At 36.6% G+C, this 20,207-nt stretch overlaps 2 protein-coding genes across 4 annotated transcripts in view; one reads left to right on the forward strand and one right to left on the reverse strand.

Annotated features, from left to right (window-relative positions):
* The window catches only part of ASB13 (ankyrin repeat and SOCS box containing 13), a 63,205-nt gene extending 54,917 nt beyond the window's left edge, over positions 1-8,288 (reverse strand). For both annotated transcript variants that reach the window (XM_051961857.1, XM_051961858.1), the window contains exons 1-2: positions 7,934-8,288; positions 7,108-7,378 (exon numbers count right to left, since the gene is read on the reverse strand). The gene's annotated coding sequence lies outside the window, so the exon portion shown is untranslated. The remainder of the gene's footprint in view (positions 1-7,107; positions 7,379-7,933) is intronic.
* A 1,288-nt stretch (positions 8,289-9,576) lies between these two features.
* TASOR2 (transcription activation suppressor family member 2) overlaps positions 9,577-20,207 on the forward strand; it is a 114,237-nt gene continuing 103,606 nt past the window's right edge. The window contains exon 1 of one of the 2 annotated variants that reach the window (XM_051961853.1): positions 9,577-9,826. In XM_051961853.1, coding sequence (XP_051817813.1) covers positions 9,739-9,826 — 88 coding nt within the window. In that variant the 5' untranslated portion in view covers positions 9,577-9,738. The remainder of the gene's footprint in view (positions 9,827-20,207) is intronic. The other variant, XM_051961851.1, reaches the window with a different exon arrangement.

Below are 20,207 nucleotides of genomic sequence, written 5' to 3' on the forward strand. Positions count from 1 at the left end.
AATTTAATAAATGGTCAAAGGATATGAACAGACAATTTTCAGATGAAGAAATTAAAACCATTTCTAGTCATATGAAAAGGTGCTCTAAATCACTATTGATCAGAAAAATGCAAATTAAGACAATTCTGAGATACCACTACACCTCTCTCAGATTGGTTAAAATGGTAGGAAAAGATAATGACGAATGTTGGAGGAGATGTGGGAAAACTGGGGCACTGATACATTGTTGGTGGAGCTATGAATAGATCCAACCATTCTAGTGAGCAATTTGGAACTATGCTCAAAAAGTTATTAAACTATGCATATCCTCTGATCTAGCAGTGTTTCTATAGGGCTTATATCCCAAAGCGATCTTAAAGGAGGGAAAAAGACCCACATGTACAAAAATGTTTGTGGCAGCCCTTTTTGTAGTGGCAAGAAACTGGAAACTGAATGGATGCCCATCAATTGGAGAATGGCTGAATAAGTTATGGTATATAAATGTTATGGAATATTATTGTTCTGTAAGAAATGACCAGCAGGATGATTTCAGAGAGGCCTGGAGAGACCTATATGAACTGATGCCAAGTAAAATGAGCAGAACCAGGAGATCATTATACAAGGCAACAATAATACTATATGATGATCAATTCTGATGGACATGACTCTCTTCAACAATGAGATGATTCAAATCAGTTCCACTTGTGCAGTGATGAAGAGAGCCATCTACACCAAGAGAGAGGACTGTGGGAATTGAATGTGGATCACATTCTCACTCTTTTTGTTGTTCGCTTGCATTTTGTTTTCCTATTCATTTTTTTTCCTTTTTGATCTGATTTTTATATATGTTGGATTTAACATATATTTCAACATATATAACATATATTAGATTACTTGACATCTAGGGGAGGAAGGAGGAAGAAGGAGGAGAAATTTTGGAACACAAGGCTATGCAAGGTCAATGTTGAAAAATTATCTGTACATATGTTTTGAAAGTAAAATGCTTTAATAATCATAAAAAAGAAAATAATATTCAAATTCCAAAAAAAAAAATTTCCCACCAGTCAGGGTTGATTTTATTTTTTTAGAACCATTCTCTTTTAGAAAAGTATTTAAGGCTTTACATCTCTCCATGTTTCTTTTGTTTTTGGTTTTCCAAGAGAAGTAACTGATCATTTTTTTCTAATCATTAGCTGGTTAATAATAAATTATTTCTGTAGGAAAAGGGATAGGAGTAGTGGCCAGGATAGGTAGAGCTTAGCACTGATACAGGAGGCTTTGTTAGGTTCCAACATGGAATTGTGTGTGTGTGTGTGTGTGTGTGTGTGTGTGTGTGTAGTTTTCAATCAAGAAGTCCACTTTCTCTTTTCTTTCTCACACCTCTTCTCCAATTAAAATTAAAGAAAAAACGAAACCTCTGTTAACAACCATGTAACCGCCAAGAAAAATAAACTGCTGTGTGTGTGTGATCCTGTGCTCTGAGTCCCTCAATTCTCTATCAGGAAGTGGTAATGTATTTCATCATTAATTCTTTGAAATCATAATTGCTGATTATACTCATTGAAATAACTAATTCTTTCAAAGTTGTTTGCCTTTACTATATGGTCATTATTGCATAAATTGTTCTCCTGGTTCTGTTCACTTCACTTAATATAAGTGAAAGTAAATATGTTTTCCCAGGAATCAGTCTTTCCAGGTTTCCCTGAAATCTTCAAGCCCTTCATAATTTTTTTTTTACCGCAAATTATATTCCATCATATTTACATAACATAATGTATTCAACCATTCCCCTATTGATGCATACTCCCTCTCTCATATTATTTGCCACTATTGAAAAAACTATAAATATTTTTGTACATCCTTAGTTTGTTTTGCTTAAAAATAATCCTTTCTTCCTTGCCCAAATCTGCTAAAGTGGTTCATTTATGGGTGATGGCAAGATGAAGCTTGTCATTTTCTTTGAATATGGCTGAGGTGGAATAGAGGAGTAGATTATAGAAAGTCAGTGAACAGAGAGGAACAAAGTCTTTAGGATATTTAAAGGACAGTCAATATGCACAGTGGAAGGTGAAGGTGATGTTCGGTCAGGACTTTGGGATGAGAGGGTCGAGAATAAGGAATCAAATGGCAGGAGCTAGAAAATGTATAGGATATCACAATGTAAGAATGTTGTAAGATGTAAGAATGTTCATCATAAAATGGTCAAAAGATATGAACAGACAATTATCAGATGAAGAAATTAAAGCTATTTAGTCATATGAAAAAAAATGTTCTAAATCACTATTGATTAGAGAAATGCAAATTAAGACAACTCTGAGGTAGCACGTCACACCTATCAGATTAGCTAAAATGACAGGAAAAGATAACGATAAATATTGGGGGAAATATAGGGAAATTGGAATACTAATGCATTGTTGGAAGTTTGTGAAAGGATTTAACCATTCTGGAGAGCAGTTTGAAACTATGATCCAACAGTGTCTCTATTGGATCTGTATCCCAAAGAGATCATAAAATAGGCAAAAGACCCTACTTTTGCAAAAATGTTTGTAGAAGCTCTTTTTTTTACAGAGGCAAGGAATTGGAAATTGAGTGGGTGCCCACTGGTTGGGGAATGGCTAAATAAAGTTATGGTATATGAATGTAATCGAATATTATTGTTCTATAAAAAATGATGGGCAGGTTTTTCCAGAAAAACTTGGAAAGACTTAGATGAACTGGTGCTGAGTGACTTAAGTGAGCAGAACCAGAACACTGTACACAGTAACAGCGAAATTATGTGATCAACTGTGATGGACTTGACTCTTCTCAGCAATGTGGTGAAACGAGACAATTCCAAGAGACTGGGGTGGAAAATACCATCCATAGAAGAAAACTATGAAGACCGAATATATATCAAAGCATAGTATTTTTTACCTTTTTTTTTTTTTTGAGATGGGGCATTGTTTGCTTTTTCTTTCTCATGTTTTTTCCCCCATTTTGGTCTGATTTTCTTGCACAATATGACAAATATGGAAATATGTTTAAAAGGATTGTATACTTGCTGTCTTGGAGAGGTGGAAGAAGAGGGAAGAATGGAGAAAAAAATCTGAAACACAAAATCTTACAAAAATGAACGTTGGGGGGCAGGTAGGTGGTGCAGTGGATAGAGCACCAGCCCTGAAATCAGGAGGGCCTGAGTTCAAATCTGTTCTTAGACACTTAACACTGCCTAGCTGTATGACCCTGGGCAAGTCACTTAACCCCAAATGCCTCAGCAAAAACAACAACAACAACAACAAAACCCAAAAAACAAAAACAAAAAAACAACCCTGAGACTCCACCTCATACCTAACAAAGTATTATTCTGCTGGAATCAATGTTCCTGTGATTCCTATGTCACATGCCAGGTATGGTAATACCTGATGGGGCTGATAGCCATGCTTGCCTAACTTGTGCTCTGGAGTCTGAAGAGCAGCAGAAACTGAAAGAACCTTACCAACTACTAGAATAGATTCCAGTTCATGAGAGCTGATAGAAATAAATAATGGAATGATTTCTAAGTTCATTCTCAGGACTTCAACAACAAAAAAAAGAGAATTTTGTTGAGGGATCTTGATATTAGGGAACATACAAAAATGAGCAACTCAATGGAAAGCTGTTCTATAACTAGTTGTGAAGGGAGTGGGAATCTTTATGGTTTATAGAATAGCCCCAGGGACTAGAGGGGACTCTGTAAAGACAATTCATTGCAACCACTTACTACTCTTGGGAGAATTAAATAGATTCAGATAAGCTTGTGGGGACAAGTGTTAAATGCTTGCATTGCCTGATTCTAGGTCCAAAACTACCAGTTTTTGTATAAAGACCATCTAAATCAGACAAGAACTCGGAAGACATTTCAAGTGAATAAAATGTTGCACCCTATGCCAACAACCAGTTCAGACAAGGGGAGAAGACTGTCCAACTCAAAACTTCAGCTGTAGAGATTTCTAGACCTAAGAGATTGCATAGGAACATTGACAGCTAGCTTGGGTCACCCACAAGTTTAGATTTAAACATGCAAAGGTTTAGTTCTGACGAGAACTATGAGTAGGTCATACCATCAATAAACACAGGTAGTAGGGAAGAGACGACAAGTTACAAAAGACTTAGGCTTTTTTGACTTGTGATATGACAAAGTTGTAATGTCATAGGGAAACTGGAGAAATGGGTACACATGTAGCCAGATAATAAAACTAACATTTACCTATATGTGGGTCTTGTATGTGTTCATTGATGTACATGCTACTACGTATTTTAAATATTTATTTTATTATTTTGTTGTTTTTAACAATTTGTAAGTAAGCTAGCATTACACATGAGAGGAAATGTCAGTTATGCAAAGTTTATTATGTGCACAAGTACTGATATTTTGTATATTTTACTATTATATATGCCTAAATTTTTTGTGTTTTTATTGTGTCTTGCTGGATAAACATGTATTGCTATGATATGTAAACCTATTTCCTGTATCTAATTTAGACCTATAATTATAGAAGTTAACTTGTTAAGTAATGCTTTACATTGTGCTATGTCTCTTGCATGTGCTGATGATGTGCATATATGTATATATATACGCACATATGTATGTATGTATGTATGTATTTCTCATGCTAGGAAAAACTGGCAGCTTGAGATACTGGGTTGATCTATCTTGTTTTGTTAAGTGCTGAAGTTTATTTTTATATATTTTGCAATATATATTTGCAGATGTCATGATGCAAAATTTCTTCAAAAGTTTCATTTATATACAATTCCAATAGATTTGGGATGGAAAGTGTCGTCTCCATATAGAGAGAGCTATGTAGATTGGAGCATAATAATGAAATCTTTTTTGTTTACTTTTTATTTCTCATTTTTTTCTCTTTTTGTCTGATTTTTCTTGTCCAACATGATAAATATAGAAATACGTTTAAAAGGATTGCACATATTTAATCTATATCAGATTTCTTGCTGTCTTGAGAAGGAGAAGAGGGAGGGAGAGAGAAAAATTTGGAACACAAAGTCTTACAAAAATGAAAGTTGAAAACTATCTTTACATGTATTTGGAAAAATACCACTGAGGAAAAAAAAGAAATTAAACTATCAATGAGGAAAAAAAATCCATTTATAAATGCAATAAAACAGTCTTGGCCACACCGAGGCAAGGGGTCATTCAGGTCATAAAGGAATTAAGTGCCTGATGATTTATTTTAAGTGACCATCTCCCAGGATACCTCTCTTTTAATTTTATCCTAACCTTAGGACAGGCAGGACTGCCTTTGATCAGTCCATTGGTATAGCAGGAAAGAAAAAAAAGTCACATGAAGCCTGTGACTTCATGAAAAAAGAAACTCTGTGGCAGTCTACAATACAAAGTGGCAGATGCGTAGTAACCCCAAGATCATCAATTCTAAACTCTGGGCTGCGTAGTTTAATCATGATCAGGATGTGTGGAAATATATTTTGTGTCACTGAATCCCCTGTTCTCCATATTGATTTTTTCATTTAAAGCATCTGCAGTTCCCTTTCCAACTGAAAGTGGAGCCTATTGTTTTTCCTTGAAATTTAGAGAAAGTCCACTTCTTAAAGCAATCATTTGCCTTTCAATAAGCATTTACTTTGTTTTTTAAACCAGCAATTGTGATAAAAGTTGTTAAGTACTCATTAGGCTAATCTGTATTACTGTTGGAAGGAGGATAAGTTATTAAGGGAACTTCCCCGGAGGGGAGTTAGATTTTAAAATGAAGCATTCGTCAAAGCTTGAAATTTGGCTTGGGGCTCAGAACCACAAAAGAGAATTGTTGATTTAATTTCACAACTTTTCCTGGGCAGTTTCCTCTAGACTCAGGCTTTTTAAACTTTTTCCACTAAGGATCTTTTTTCACTCAAGAAATTTTTGCAGGACCCCACCTTAAATCTGAATCTAGTTATTTCTGGCAGTACTCTTGCCTGCCGATTGTGTGTTCCTAAGAAAGGCTGCAATGAATTCGGGAGACGCTAATATGGTCAAACGCTGCCAGAAACACCTCGGATTCATTACATCTTTGATTCTAAATTAATTTTTGATTGTTGCATTCAGAAACCTTTTATTGTTGCCAATTTTTTCGTGACTCCCACATTCAATTATGCGACCCCACATGGGATCACAACCCACAGTTTAATAAGTTTTGCTCTAACAATTGAGTCAGTAACGGCTGAAATAGCAAATAGAAACCGTTATTAAAATGGGCTATATCTGCTCTCTTCTTGGCTTTGGCTTATGAGCAAATCTAGTCCTATGAGGAGGGAATTTGTGGGTAGCTAAAGAGAAAGGTCCACCTGGAGTAGCAGCTACACCTAAAAAAAAAAAAAAGAAAAGGTAGAATAGTGTAGCATGAGTTATTGATAACTCTGATTGCTCATTAGGGAAACACACCACTATAGCTAGATTTATGTTGAGCTGAAATTTTTCTCCTTTTAATTTCTGGGCCTACTTTTGCCCAGGGAAGCCAAACAATCAGTATATTTGATCCTTCTCTCATATATATGATTGTAAATTTCTGAAGACAGAGATGTCTCTAAGTTTTCTTTAGTCCTTTCAGCTAACTCCTAGAGTGAATTTCCTGCCCTATTTTAATCTTATAAAAGAGTATGTGCTTCAGTTTGTCAATCTCCCTTCTAAAATATAGCATCCAAACTTCAACATAATATACTCTAGGTATAGCTTGATAAGTATAGGAGAATATTATTATATAAAATTCTAGAACTCTAACTTCTATTACTACAGCCTAAACTGCCATTAGCTTTTGAGGCTACCATACCACAGGGGTGATTTAAGTATGTTGTCTATGAAAACTTTTTTCTCCCTTTGCAATGAGGTCTCCCTCATTTGATCACCAGGCCATGTGTTAGAAAACTGAATTTAGCGTGAGAAGACCTTTGTTTTAATCCTGGCTTAGCCACTTGTGCCACTGGACACATCACCTAACCTTTCTGGGCACATTCCATTTATTAGTGAAATGAAGGACTTGCCTGGATCACTTACAGATCTATTTTGACTTTTAAAATATATCCCCTGTGATTAGAAAAACAAAGAGCTTGGGCCTTGAGGTGAGAAGGGTGTTTCTATTACTGACAGTATCTACTCACACAAGCTGGGTGATCTCGGTTAAGTCACTTAAATGCTAGGTGTTTCTCCTGCACCTATGTCTACTTGTCCATCACCGGGGGAGCTGTACGGGCACCCCATCCGCGGGCAGAGGTCGGTCCACAGCATGCCCAATCCCAACCAGCACAACTCCTGGAAAGTTATGGAGGGTATCTTCATCAAGCCCAGCCCCACGAACTTTTTAGATACACCGAGCTGTGAGCTGCTGGACCTGGGGCCAGCTGCTGCCCCTGCCCCTAGGGGTGAGCATGTCTGCGATAATGAATATAAGGTTGGTTTGAGGGGTAAAAATGCGAGAAGTTTGTCTTTTCACTTTTATACATTTTATTATGAACTTTAAACATTAACAAGCATAAACATTTCATACCATTATGAATCTCTCCAAGGGTACAGTTTAAAAAGTATTTATTAAGTGTAACCAAATTTGTCTTTCCATCCATTTATCTATCTGTCCCATCTTATCTATCCATCTACTTATCTATACCAGTCTCCGAACTTCAGTTCTGCATCATCAAAATCACATCAAAATTGGATGTTCCCCATACATCACAAATTCAGCTTTCCAAGATTGAACTTATCTTTCCCCTCCAAACCGTGAACTCTTCCAAACTTTAATTCAATGGAAGACTTCACCAATTTTCCAATTTTCCCTGCTTACCCTTCGCTTTATCTGGGACTACTTATCGGTTTCCTTTATGCTTAATCAGTTGCCAAATCTTTCCATTTCTACATAACATCTCTATCTGATCCCTTGTTTTCACTCATACAGCTACCACCTTAATTATATTTATACGTTTAAATAAGTACCTGCCTTTCCCAGTAGATTGTAAGCGCCGGGAAAGTAGGGATTGTTTCATTCTTTCTACTTAATAGTCTCCATAGGCAGCTAGGTGGCGAAATGAGCAGAGTGCTCTGCCGGCAACCCGGGAGACTCATCTTCACGAATTTAAATCTGATTTCAGACACTTAGTTGCAGTGTGACCCAACACAAGCCACGTGACCCTGGGCAAGCCACGTGACTCTGAATACCTCAGTTTCTTCATCTGTTAAATGAGCTGGAGAGGAAGCCATCACTCCACCGTCTGCCAAGAAAATCCCAAAAGGTTTTGAAGATTGGGATGCTGTTCAACAATTTATACTCCCAGAGCCTGTACCCTGCCACACAGTAAGTTAACATATTTTTGTTTATTAGTACCAACGTCACTTCTTTGTGCATTATGTATGTGTGTGGGGAGGGGTTCGAATTTTCTGCTCGCTGGTTTGTTTTTTGCTCATCTCCAAGATGAGGTGTTCAGAATTGATAATGTATAAGGCCTCTTTCTAATTCGGTACTTCTATACTTGCCCTTTATACATTCAAAAAAAAAAATCAAGTAAGTATAATACCTATATGTATGGTGAAAAGATTACATGTTCAAAACCGCTGTAACCACCTAAAGAGGAGGCCCCGTGGGGTTAGTTTTTGTGTCGCCCACGGCGACCCGTCCTATGTTGGGGCCAGATTTTTAATAAGCACCTGACACACTCACTTTCCGTTACTTTATAGGGAAATGGGGGAATACGAGACCCTATGGCAGCCAAGCTGGGCTCTGGCAGCCGCCAGTCCGCAGCGACAGAAGGATGAAATCCCTATACAAAGAGGCTTTTTTTGGGTTTGGTCTCCTGGCAACTCTCCCACTCTCCGCCTTCCTTTTCCGACAGTTGTGCTTCCGTTTCCGCCCTCCTCTCCTTTTGTTTCTCCCTTTCTTTCTCCTATCCCCCTCCTCCCCTTCCCCCCTCCCACCTGGGCTGAGCCCCAGAGCTTCGATAACCCCCTACTACGGAGGGGAAGGAAAACAACTCTGGGGTCAGAGGAACGGTGGCGGTTCGCTGAGCAAGACCGGCGGAGTGGGGTCAGTTTGGCAGCCGCTGGGCTCGGTCGGACGCCGAGGGAGCCCCGCCCTGCGTCGGGAGCGCGCTGTTGCGCTGGGATGCCCGCCCACGCATGACGCCACAGTTCAGTTTTCACTTTCTTTTTTTTCCCTACTCCCGGTCTCGAAGGTTTCACTTCCGGTTGCTCAGTGGCACCCAAGCCAACCCTCCCAAAGGCGGTCGACATGTTTCCTTTGGCTAGGTAGAAGAAAGGGTTTGCTTTCTTTCTCTTTCTTGAAAACGGAAGATTTTTCAAAACCGTCTCCTCGCCACCCTCCTTCTCCCAATCTTTGGGTCTATTTCGTGTCGACTCCTTTTTTTTGGGACAATCCATCGTCCCGACTGCTGGGATCGCGCGGCAGCCACGATTCAGCCCAGGTGCTGAAACTCCCCAGCTCCTCTCCGTCCTCGCCGCCCCACCCCCATCTTCCGCTCCCGTGCGCCCTTGGACAGAGGACGAGAGTGGAGGAAGGGCCGGCGGGGGGAGGGCAGCTGGGGGCTTGGCCCTGCGTAGAGGGGAGACGCGAAGGGGGAGGGAGGCCCATGAAGCCTTAGAAACAAAAGCCGAGGCTCGACGAAAACGCTGGAGAGCCGCGTGGAGCGCCTCCTGGTTATTGTGGAGATGAAACTCGTCTTCTAGTAGAGAGAAAGAAGTCTCATCCTTTAGCCACGAGACAGCGTGCGCATGTTAGGAAGGAAGTAATGAAACCTAACAGCTTGGGAGAGGAAATGAACAATGACCTGGAGACTAGGGGCACCTCGCCAGTGGCGCTAACGGCACCCGAGACAGGTGAGATCCCTGGCGCTTGTGGGGCCCGCTGATGTGTGCCCTGTGGCAGGTGGATGAAGGGCCCGAGTAAAACCGCATTGCTTGGGAGCAGGCCGCGAAGAGGCGCAAAGACCGACCTGCTGACGTCGGAGACGGTCTTTTCTCAGTCGTAGTTGGGGGGTTTGGGGCACTAAAGACAAATTCAGCACCGGCTTTGCCTCTTGGGTTTCATTGTACCGCTTAGATTGACTTGTCCGACCCTTTTAAGAGGAGTGGCTTTTGTTTGGTGTCTTTGTGATTGGATTGTTGCGGAGAAAAATCGTGGTCCATTTGGAAAAACAAAACAAAACGAAGGTTTTGTTTGCCGAGGACCCGGGCTTCAGTCCGGCCTTCTTGTCTGGCCTTGGACAAGTCCTGTACCCGATTTGGGCCTCAGTTTTCTCATCTGTAAATTGAGTTTGGACCAAATGGCCTTTAAAGTCCCTTTCACCTTTAAATCTGTAATCTTAGGATGAGCGTTGGACTTCTGATTGTAATTCTGAACCCGGAGCTTTTTTGCCTTTCACAAGGTACGGGATGAGACTTGGGCTTACACCTGTATAACTTGATTATTTGGATTGTTTTCGAAGCTTGCGGAGGAAAAAAAGGTCAGTAATGGTATCAGATGACAGGGCCAGGGAGGATGACCACCTTTGTCCGTTATTATACAAATTCAATTTAACTTTCAACCAGCATACTCTACTTGGGAACAAAGGAAAACAATATGCATTATTAAATATTGACTAATTTGAATCTCATAACAACCTTGTTATTTTACAGTTGAGGTTACACTCATTTTACAGGTTTGGAAACTGATACTGATGGAGGTTAAATAGCTTTGTCTAGGGTAATTTAGAAAGGTCTAAATCTGAATTTGAACTCAGGTCTTACCAATTCCAGACCCACCGTAAAGTGTTATCCGGATGTCTTTTAAGCACCACAGTCAAATAGGTGTGGTACTTGGAGTTTAAAAAGTCAAATGAATACATCTTTGCCTTGTGAACCTGTGTGAGAGGGATAGCTTCTTTTTAATCATTTCATAAATAAATGAGAGACATTTTGATAAGGAACTGTCTACAATTCAAGATAATTTGCATTCTATAAATATGACAAGAAATAGTGATCATTCCTATCATTGAGCTTAAATAGTTGTGTATATTTTGTTTTGATTTTTTGCAGTTTATGTAGAGTCAGTATTTCTTTTAGAATTGACAATTTATGGTTATATATTTGGAGACAGTGAAAGCGCTTCGTTTTATTAAAAAAACAATTTTCTAAAAGAGGATTAGAGGGAGAGTTCTTTATTAATACAAAATAATATGCATATGTGTTTTATTTTATAGATATTCCACATTGGCTAAACATTGCTAATTTAAAAAATCATTTGGCTACCATCTTTTTGCTATGTACAAACACTTTTTATGTAAATTTTCCGAAGTAAACTCAGAGTCAGGTCATTTCTCTCCCTTCTTCCCTTTCTTTGGGTGCCCTCACTCTGCAGTATCATACTTTTTTTTTTTTTTTTTTTTTTTGGCTGAGGCAATTGGGGTTAAGTGACTTGTGCAGGGTCACACAGTTGGGAAGTGTTAAGTGTCTGAGGTCAAATTTGAATTCAGGTCCTCCTGACTGGTGCTCTATCCACTGGGCCACCTAGCTGCCCCCATAGTATATCATATCTTAATACAGGCCTACTTAACATATGGTTTGCCCAAACTATGACTTTAGTCCATCTTGAATTTGGACTGCAAGAACCTGTATTCCAGTTGACTCAAGTTTTTATTAGGCTATATGATCCTGAGAAAATCACTTAGCTCTCTTAACCCGTTTCTTTATCTGTATATGGGTGTAACAATAATTGTATTATCTCTTAGGTTGTTGTGAGTCAAAAATTGTAAGATTTGCTATATGTGAGCAATAAGTTATTATAATGCATTTATCAAATGAGATATGTACAGTGCTTTTACTTTAAAGTACTATATAAATACTAGCTATTATTAACTAAAATTAATGTTTTGATAATTTGCATTATGCATGAATGTAAGCCTGGTAAACCTTTGATGATTTTCAAATTAAAGGAGGGTTGGTATCAACAATAACATTTCTAGTTCCCGTCCTACTTTACATTCTGTTTATTGAGCAAATATTGTTCAAGCAAATAATTGTCAAGTATTGGACACATACTTGACAATTCACTTCATTAAGTCTTTTATTTTAATTAAAAATGCATCTTATTAATGCCTTTTGTCTTTACATCAGAGTTATTTCAACTCCCTCCTCCAGATTGAACTCTCCCTTGTGAAAAAAAGAAAGAACAAATATGCAAAAACATCCAATACTGTGACTACATCTGACAGTCTATACAATATACTGTTGTAGTAGTCCCCCACTTCTCTGCCAAGAGGGAAGAGGTATGTTTTGTTATCTGTTCTCTGGAACCATCATTGAATTTTCCTTTATTCAGAGTTTGATTTCCTTTTAATTTATATTGCTGACCTTTTCATTGACATTGTTGTAGTCAATGTTGTCTGGTCTTCTTAGCTCTGCTTGTTATACTCTGTATCAGTTCCTCCAGATCTTCCCATGTTTCTCTGAATTCCATCTATTCGTCATTTCTTATTGCACAGTCATATTACATTTCATCCATATGCCAATATTTTCTCATATAATTCACAGTTGATGGGCAACTGCCACTTTTTTCAGTAGTGTCCTCCCAAAAAGAATATATGAATATTTTGATAAATAATATACACACACACACACACACACATATATATATATACACACACACACACCCCCTGTATGGGATTCCTTACTTGAAAATTTTTAATTTATTTACTTTTACTGTATATATTCAAAACTGAAATCCAGAATGATCAGACCATTTCACTGTTCCAGCAACAATGAATCAGTATGCCTTTTTTTATAGCCCTCTCCAATGCATACTGTTCCTACCATGTTTTCTCTTTGCCAATTTGTATGGTGTGAGGTAAAGCCTCAGTTGTTAATTTCCATTTACTATTAGAGATTTAGAATATCTTTTTATGTAATTTATAATTTGTATTTTGGGAGGTCTAAAAACTTTATCATATTCTTTGACCTCTTGTACATTTGAGAAATAACTCTTGGTGTTACATATTTGCATCAGTTGCTTTTGTCTTTTGGATATCACTTTCCTTATATTTGATGAAAATAGTTCTTCTCACTACCATTATTCTTCTAATTCTGTTTTAATAGCTGCAAAAGTTTTAATAATTTTATGTAGCTGTCTGTTTCATCTTCATTGATGTGTTTTTTTGTTTGTTTAAAAATTCTTTTCCTAGCCATAATTGTAAAAGATATAATTTTCTACCAAAAAAAAATTAGTAGTGTGGTCTTTTATAATCAGTTGTTTGCACATATGTCTATTTTGAGCTTATTGTGATATGTGATATGATATTTAGTTGCTCTAAGCCTGATTTCTGCCAAAAAACTTTCTAAATTTTCCAGAGCCTTTTCAGAAAAAGGGAATCCTTCTAATAGTGATTGATGTGTTTGGTTTTTTTATCAGTTAGATGACATAGTTATTTGCCATATACTGTTTCACCACCTTGATAGGCTTCTCACAGAATCTCTGGGGAATGTAGATTTGCACACCCCAATTTAGGAATCTATCCATCCCCTCATTTTTAATTGTGTCTATTGAATCTTTATATATGTGGGATATTTCTTGTGGATAAATTATTTAGGTTTTTTTAATCCTTTATGATTCATTCCTTAATTTCTTCTGGTATATTGAATGAGTTTATATCATTCACATTTTTGATTTGATAGATTAGTTTTTTCTTCCATCTTAATATTACAATGTTTTATCTCTTTGTCCTCATCCCTAGCTTTTCAAAAGGGCAACGAAACTGATTAGGATTAAGATGAACAATATGTAATTTGAATTGTCGGATTTCAACCATTTCCTCTTTCCCTATTCCAGGTTACTAAATTTTAGCTTTTGTCACTATTCTTTTAAGTCTTCATTAGTATTAATTCATAGTTGATTTATTTTCATAGAATCACAGAATTTAGGGATTGAAATGGATCTCATTTGTTTTCTTATTCAAACAATATATGAAATAACATTCATTATAATATATTCAACAAATCAAGACCTTTGGAATTATTTCCTCCATCAACTAAACCCTCTCTGTCTCTTTCTGTCTGTCTGTCTCTCTCTTTCTCTCTCTCTTTCTTTTTTTTGCTGAGACAATTGGAGTTAAGTGACTTGCCCAGAGTCACAGCCAGGAAGTGTTAAGTGTCTAAGATCCAATTTGAACTCAGGTCCTCCTGACTTTAGGGCTGGTGCTCTATCTACTGCACCACCTACCTGCCCCTCAACCCTCTTTTTAAAAAAGAGGTATTACTTTGTTTTCTTAATTTGTTCTTGCCTAATTTCTTATTTTTGTATTTCTATGCATTACTCTTTCCCCCCCTCAACCTTTCTTGCAAGTCTCAGGTTCACAAGGTATCTGCTCTTCATATCTTTACGTTTGTAAAATCTTCCCAGTTGTACCCAAATTATGAGAAATAATGATATTCTACCCTCTTCCATTCCATATACAGTATTTAGTATTTGCCTCTATCCCTCTCCTTTAAAAAAAATTAATATTTCATTTTTCCAGTTACATGTAAAGATAGATTTCAACATTCATTTCTGTAAGATTTTGAGTTCCAGTTTTTTTCCTCCCTTTCTTCCTTCTTCCTGACACAGTAAGTTGTACGTGTAGTCATTTTAAACATATTTTCATAGTAGTCATGCTGTAAAAGAAAAATCTGAACAAAAGGAGAAAACCATGAGGAAAACAAACAAAAAGGTGAAAATAGTATGCTTCTGTCCACATTCACCTCCGTAGTTCTCTCTGCATGTGAAAGGCAATTTCTATACCAAGTCTGTTGGAATTGTCTTGGCTCACTATTGCTAGGAAGAGCTAAGTATAATCGTAGTTGATTGTCACTTAATCTTGCTATTATTGTGACAGTGTTCTGGTTCTACTCACTTTACTCAACAGGACTTCATCTGTTTCTCTAGGCCTTCCTGAAGTCATCCTGCTCATCTTTTCTCATAGAACAACAGTATTCCATTACATTCATGTACTATAACTTATTCAGGCATTCTCCAGGCATATCTCTCTCCTTTCTTTAAAACAGTTTTTTCCCTGTTTTATTCATAAAGATAAGATAGTTGCACTCTAAAGGAATGATTGTTTTCTCAGATTATAAATAAGCACTTTATCATTTAATTCATTTAAATTACTTTAAATTGTTTATCTTTGTAGTTTCATTCCTTTTTGTTTAAAAAAAATTCCAACTTGTTCTTTTTTTCCTCAACTGATGGCTTGTAAATGATTGATTCTATTAATGTTTGATCTTTTCTAGGATTTTATTCAGTTTTGCAGGATGTCATTTTTAGTTGTACGCTACTTTGCATTTTGATGTGCTATTCTAAATTTTCCTTTCCTTATTTGTTGCATAATATTTTGTGATTCTGAAAGTGGTGCTTTGATACTTGATACTTTCTTGGATGCAGTCATTTCACTTTCATCTGAAAGATCTGGAATTTGCTGATCAAATTTCTGAATGATTAAATTGGTGAGTTTTTTCCAGATAGTAATTTAAAGAGCCCTTCTATTTTCAATTTGTCCTCCAATTTCAGTCTTTTTTTTTAAATGGAAATATGTTTATCAGGTGATTTGGTTTTGGCATAGTTTTCAGAAAGCTCAATAAATAAAAATATATTAAAAATTCACTTCATGTAATACAATTTTTCATTCTTTTGACTTTGTTCTATTTTTTTGTGTCATTAAATTTTTGTGTTCTAGTGACACCAGTTTTTTTCAAGGTTTCCTTCACTTGGGTAAGATTTTTCCAGTTTCTTAGCTGCCTACTGTCTTTCTTAAAGAGCTTTTAATTTCATTCTTTAACTCTTGTTAATATTTATTTTTCATTTCTTCCTATCACTCTTTTGAGAGCTTGTAGCCAATTCTTTTTTGAGGGGAGAAAGGCTTCCTATTTATAAGTATTGCAGAATTTTTTTTCCTTTTGGAATTATATCTAAGGATTCTTGTAATCTCAAAGTAGTTTTTCATTTTATTAGGCGTTTTCTTGTTATGACAATAGTTTGTTGTTTTTGGATAGTAGGTTAAAATACTACTTATTATTTTGAGATTTATCTTGCATATATAACTGTTGGAGTTACTGTTAACTCCTGTCCCTTAGTGCAGGATTTTAGGTAGGAGTAGAGATTTACTGACCTCCCTCTAATCCCTTAGTTGAGGGTACAATTAAAATCCTGGCTCTTAATACCGTTTTTTAACTTGTCCCCTCAGGCAATCTTGAAGTCTGGGGCACTTAAAGTAGGTGTGGTGGTTTTGGCTGGAGTATTTGAGCCTGGAATACTTGTACTTTCCTTTACTCCTCCACTGTCATAGCTGGGAAAGTTTTACTGGAGTTATCTGTAACTCAGTAACTTAGAATTATCCAAGCATTTTCTCCTTGCACTCCCTCTCCCATTCCATTGGTCAGGCTCTCTGTTCTCTTAAGACTGTTTAGACAAACTGGAGATTGGATAAGGCAGAAAATCTTCTCTTGTTCTCAACCTAAAATCTTTGTCTTCCTTCTTCCCTCTCTTCCCCCCCCAGAAATCTCCCAGTATCTGTTTAGATCCAGATTATAGCGTAGTCTTTTGTTTGGGACTGCTTTACTGATTTGATGTTAAATCTGTTTCAGTGACCACATATTTATTAAGCACCTACTGTGTGCCTGGCATTGTATTGCATCCATTTGGGTGACAAATATGCTGATATGTCCAGGCTCCCTTACAGACTTCCTCTGCTTTTTCTTACCTGATAACCTTTCTCTCTTAGTGGATGGCTCCTCCCAGAACCTCTGTTGTAGGAGGTGTCCTCTTCAGTCTTTTCTCTTTCCAGACTGCTTAATTCTAGTGCTTCAGCCTTGGTCTTCCCCTCTTCCCCCAAATATATTTGAGTCATTTGCTTTTCAGTTTCCTTTTATGTGTAGTCTCTTTCATTAGTATGATCCTTTAGGCCAGGGACTGTCTTTATATTTGTATTCCTTACATTTTACACCCTGGGTTTTTGTAATCTTTCTGTAAGCACTTAACTAAGTGTTAATTGACATATTCATATGTAGATGTATGCAGAATAAATGGAAAATACCTGTCAGACAGTTAAGGATCTAATAGTTAGGGTAATGGTTAGCTGTATCTGTAAGGAATTTCCTCTAGGTTATTATGCTTAATCTGAGTCTTGAAAGATTTAAATGATTCTACCCATACAAACCATCGCCATCCAGCTTTTTAAATTTTTCCTTTTTGATATGTTCAGAAAATTGCGTAATGAAGTTCTTGTTCCTATCTTTGGGGATGAGAGACTGAGAAGTCTGAGAGACCTAAATTGTGAACTTGGAGGATTGGGAGTGTAGTTCTTCTATCCTCTATGGAAATAAGGATATTCAGTGGGTTTAAGGGAGAAAGATAATGAATTCAGTTTTAAAAAAAGGAAGAAAGAAAGAAAAAAAAACACAACAGATAATAAGCATAATCAAATCAAATAAATTTCCACATTGGCCTTGTCCAAAAAATGTTTGTCTTATTCTGCATATTAAATCTGTCATCTCTAGTAGGAAGACTGGTACCATGCTTTATTTTTGATCTTCTGGAATCATGGTTTGTCACTGCATTAATCAGTCTTAATTTTCTTTATAATTTTGTAGTACTTGTATAAATTGTTCTGTTCACTTTATTCTGCACCAAGTTTTCCTAATTTACTTGAAATTTGTCCATTTGCTCATTTCTCATGGTGAAATAACATTCTATTATTTCTAATAATTAATTATTTTTTGCTGGGACAATTGGGGTTAACTAACTTACCCAGAGTCACATCACACAGTTAAGTGTCTGAGGTCAGATTAGAAATCAGATCTTCTGATGACTTCAGGGCTGGTGCTCTACCCATTGCACCACCTAGCTGCCGCATACTGTTTTTATACCATAAATTTTTTTAGCTACTTCCTAATAAAGAACCATCTCCTTGGTGCCCTTCCCCAGCCCCCATTTACAATTCTTAGTTTCTTTTAAAAGAACTACTATATATGTAGAGAGGCTCTCTTCCAAATTGCTTTCTGAAATAACTGTACTAATTCCCAGCTCTACAAACTGCATCAGTGTACCTTTTTTTAAAAAAAATCATATCCTTGCTAGCATTTGGTAATTTTCTTTTTTGTCATTATCGTTAACATGCTGGATCTAATGTAGAATCTCAGAATTGTTTTATTTTTCATTTCACCAATTTTTACTTATCCTGGGCAAATTACTTAACCTTGTTGCTTTAGTTTACCATAAAGTGAACTAGAGAAGGAAATGGCAGACCATTCCAGTTATCTGCTAAGAAAACCCCAAATGGACTGATTGAAACAATTCAACAAGGCTTAGACAAATACATTGTACTATAGGCAGACACTAATTGCTTTATGTAAATTTGCATTCTGAAAATTTGGCTTTATGTAAAGTATTGTGAAAGACCTAAAAACACCTGTGTGGACTTTATCGTGTAGTACTCTGTGCCCCCCTCCCTTAAAAAAAACCCACACTCTTCTAGAGGAAAGGAAGTGAAGAAAAACCACCGCCCACAGCTGCTACAATTGGATCCCACTACCCTTTACCCCCACCTCTTTCTTCACCCCTAGGAGTCATATACCCTCTCCTGTTTGTGTCAGTATCCAGCCTCCCTCCCCAAATGTTCTTTCCCTCTTGACTCTGGCCTATGTTTCTCACTTGTCTGCCCCCATCCCCCATGTATCCTTGAACCATATGGCTAGCTTCTTCTCTCCATACACATTACATAAAAATTGCTATATAATCTACAGAATGATCTACTTACATAAAACAATAACTGTCTATACCAAAATAAGGTCCAGATGTATAAGTAAACTTTATGAAAATGGTTACATCATATAAAAACTAGAGGAGAATGGAAGAAAGGATTTTTTAGATTTATGATTTGGGGAAAACTTCCTAATCACATATGAGATAGAAGTCACAAAAGACAAAAATAGATTTTTACTGCATAAAACAAAAACGTTTTCCTGAACAAATTGAATGTAAGAGGAGCAACAGTGGGCAAAAAATTTTTATCGGGTATCTTTGATAAATACTTGATATTTAAGACATAGGGAATTAATAAGACATGAGAGAATAATATAAGACCATGAATGTTTCTAGTGGATGAGTGGTTAAAGGATATTAAAAAAAAAAAAAGAAGCCAAAACAAGAAATTTCCACATAAGTTTCAAATGATCAGTGATCATATAGAAAAATGCTCTAATATAGTAAGAGAGATGCAAATGAATATAAATCAGGTTTTGCTTCACAAATCAAGTGGCAGAGATAATAAAAGATATAAATAGTCAACAGCAGAGAGATTGGGGGAAGAGAAGCATACCAGCATATTGGTGAAGATGTAAGTTGGTTGAAACATTCTGAAAAGCATAATAGCAAAACGACTAAATTGTTTATAGCTTTTTGACTCAGCAATGCCATTTGATATCTGTTTACACCTAAGTGAGAAGGGGTAGGGGTAAAATCAGAGACTGAAGAAAATATCCTATATCTATCTATCTCTGTGAAAACAGCAAAAAACTAGAAACAAAGTTATATTCATCAGTTGAGACTGACTGAACAAACTTATATAAAGGAATATTACTTTGCCCAAAATAACCCCAAAAACCTGAAAATAAAGATTGCAGAGGAAATTTAGTATTGTTAGTCATTGAACTATAATTGGAAGAGAGCTCAAATACTCTTTAACCCTCTCATTTTATTGATAATGAAAGTTGAATTCTTGGGAAGACAACTGAATTGTTCAAAGCTATCAATCAGAGGCAGAATTGTGAGTACTTCTGTGGAAAGAGAGTGCAAAGACCAAGAAAACAATATTATACAATTACTATGTAGTATGAAGAAAAGCCACTCTAATAAAACTCATATTAGTGCATTGAAAATTGCAGAGTACTGATGAAAAACATCTTCCTCTAAATATGAGAGGAGATAAAAGTCTGAAGTGAGATAATATAGGCTATTAGCATGATCATTGTGTCAATTTTTTGCTCCTAACTGTTATAGCATTCTGTGGGAAGAGGGACTGGGAAAGAGCCATGATAGTTAAACATTTTTGATATTTTTAAAGAACCAGGTGTTTTTAAAAGTATCCCCATGTTAAAAATGGGGAAATAAATGAAACAATTTACACCATTTAAAAATAATTCTAATTTTTTCTAGCAGAGTAGTCTAGAACATGCAGCTCATGTTTGGCAGAAATAT

This window comes from Antechinus flavipes, chromosome 5 (genome assembly GCF_016432865.1).
Source record: "Antechinus flavipes isolate AdamAnt ecotype Samford, QLD, Australia chromosome 5, AdamAnt_v2, whole genome shotgun sequence".
NCBI classification, from domain to species: domain Eukaryota; kingdom Metazoa; phylum Chordata; class Mammalia; order Dasyuromorphia; family Dasyuridae; genus Antechinus; species Antechinus flavipes.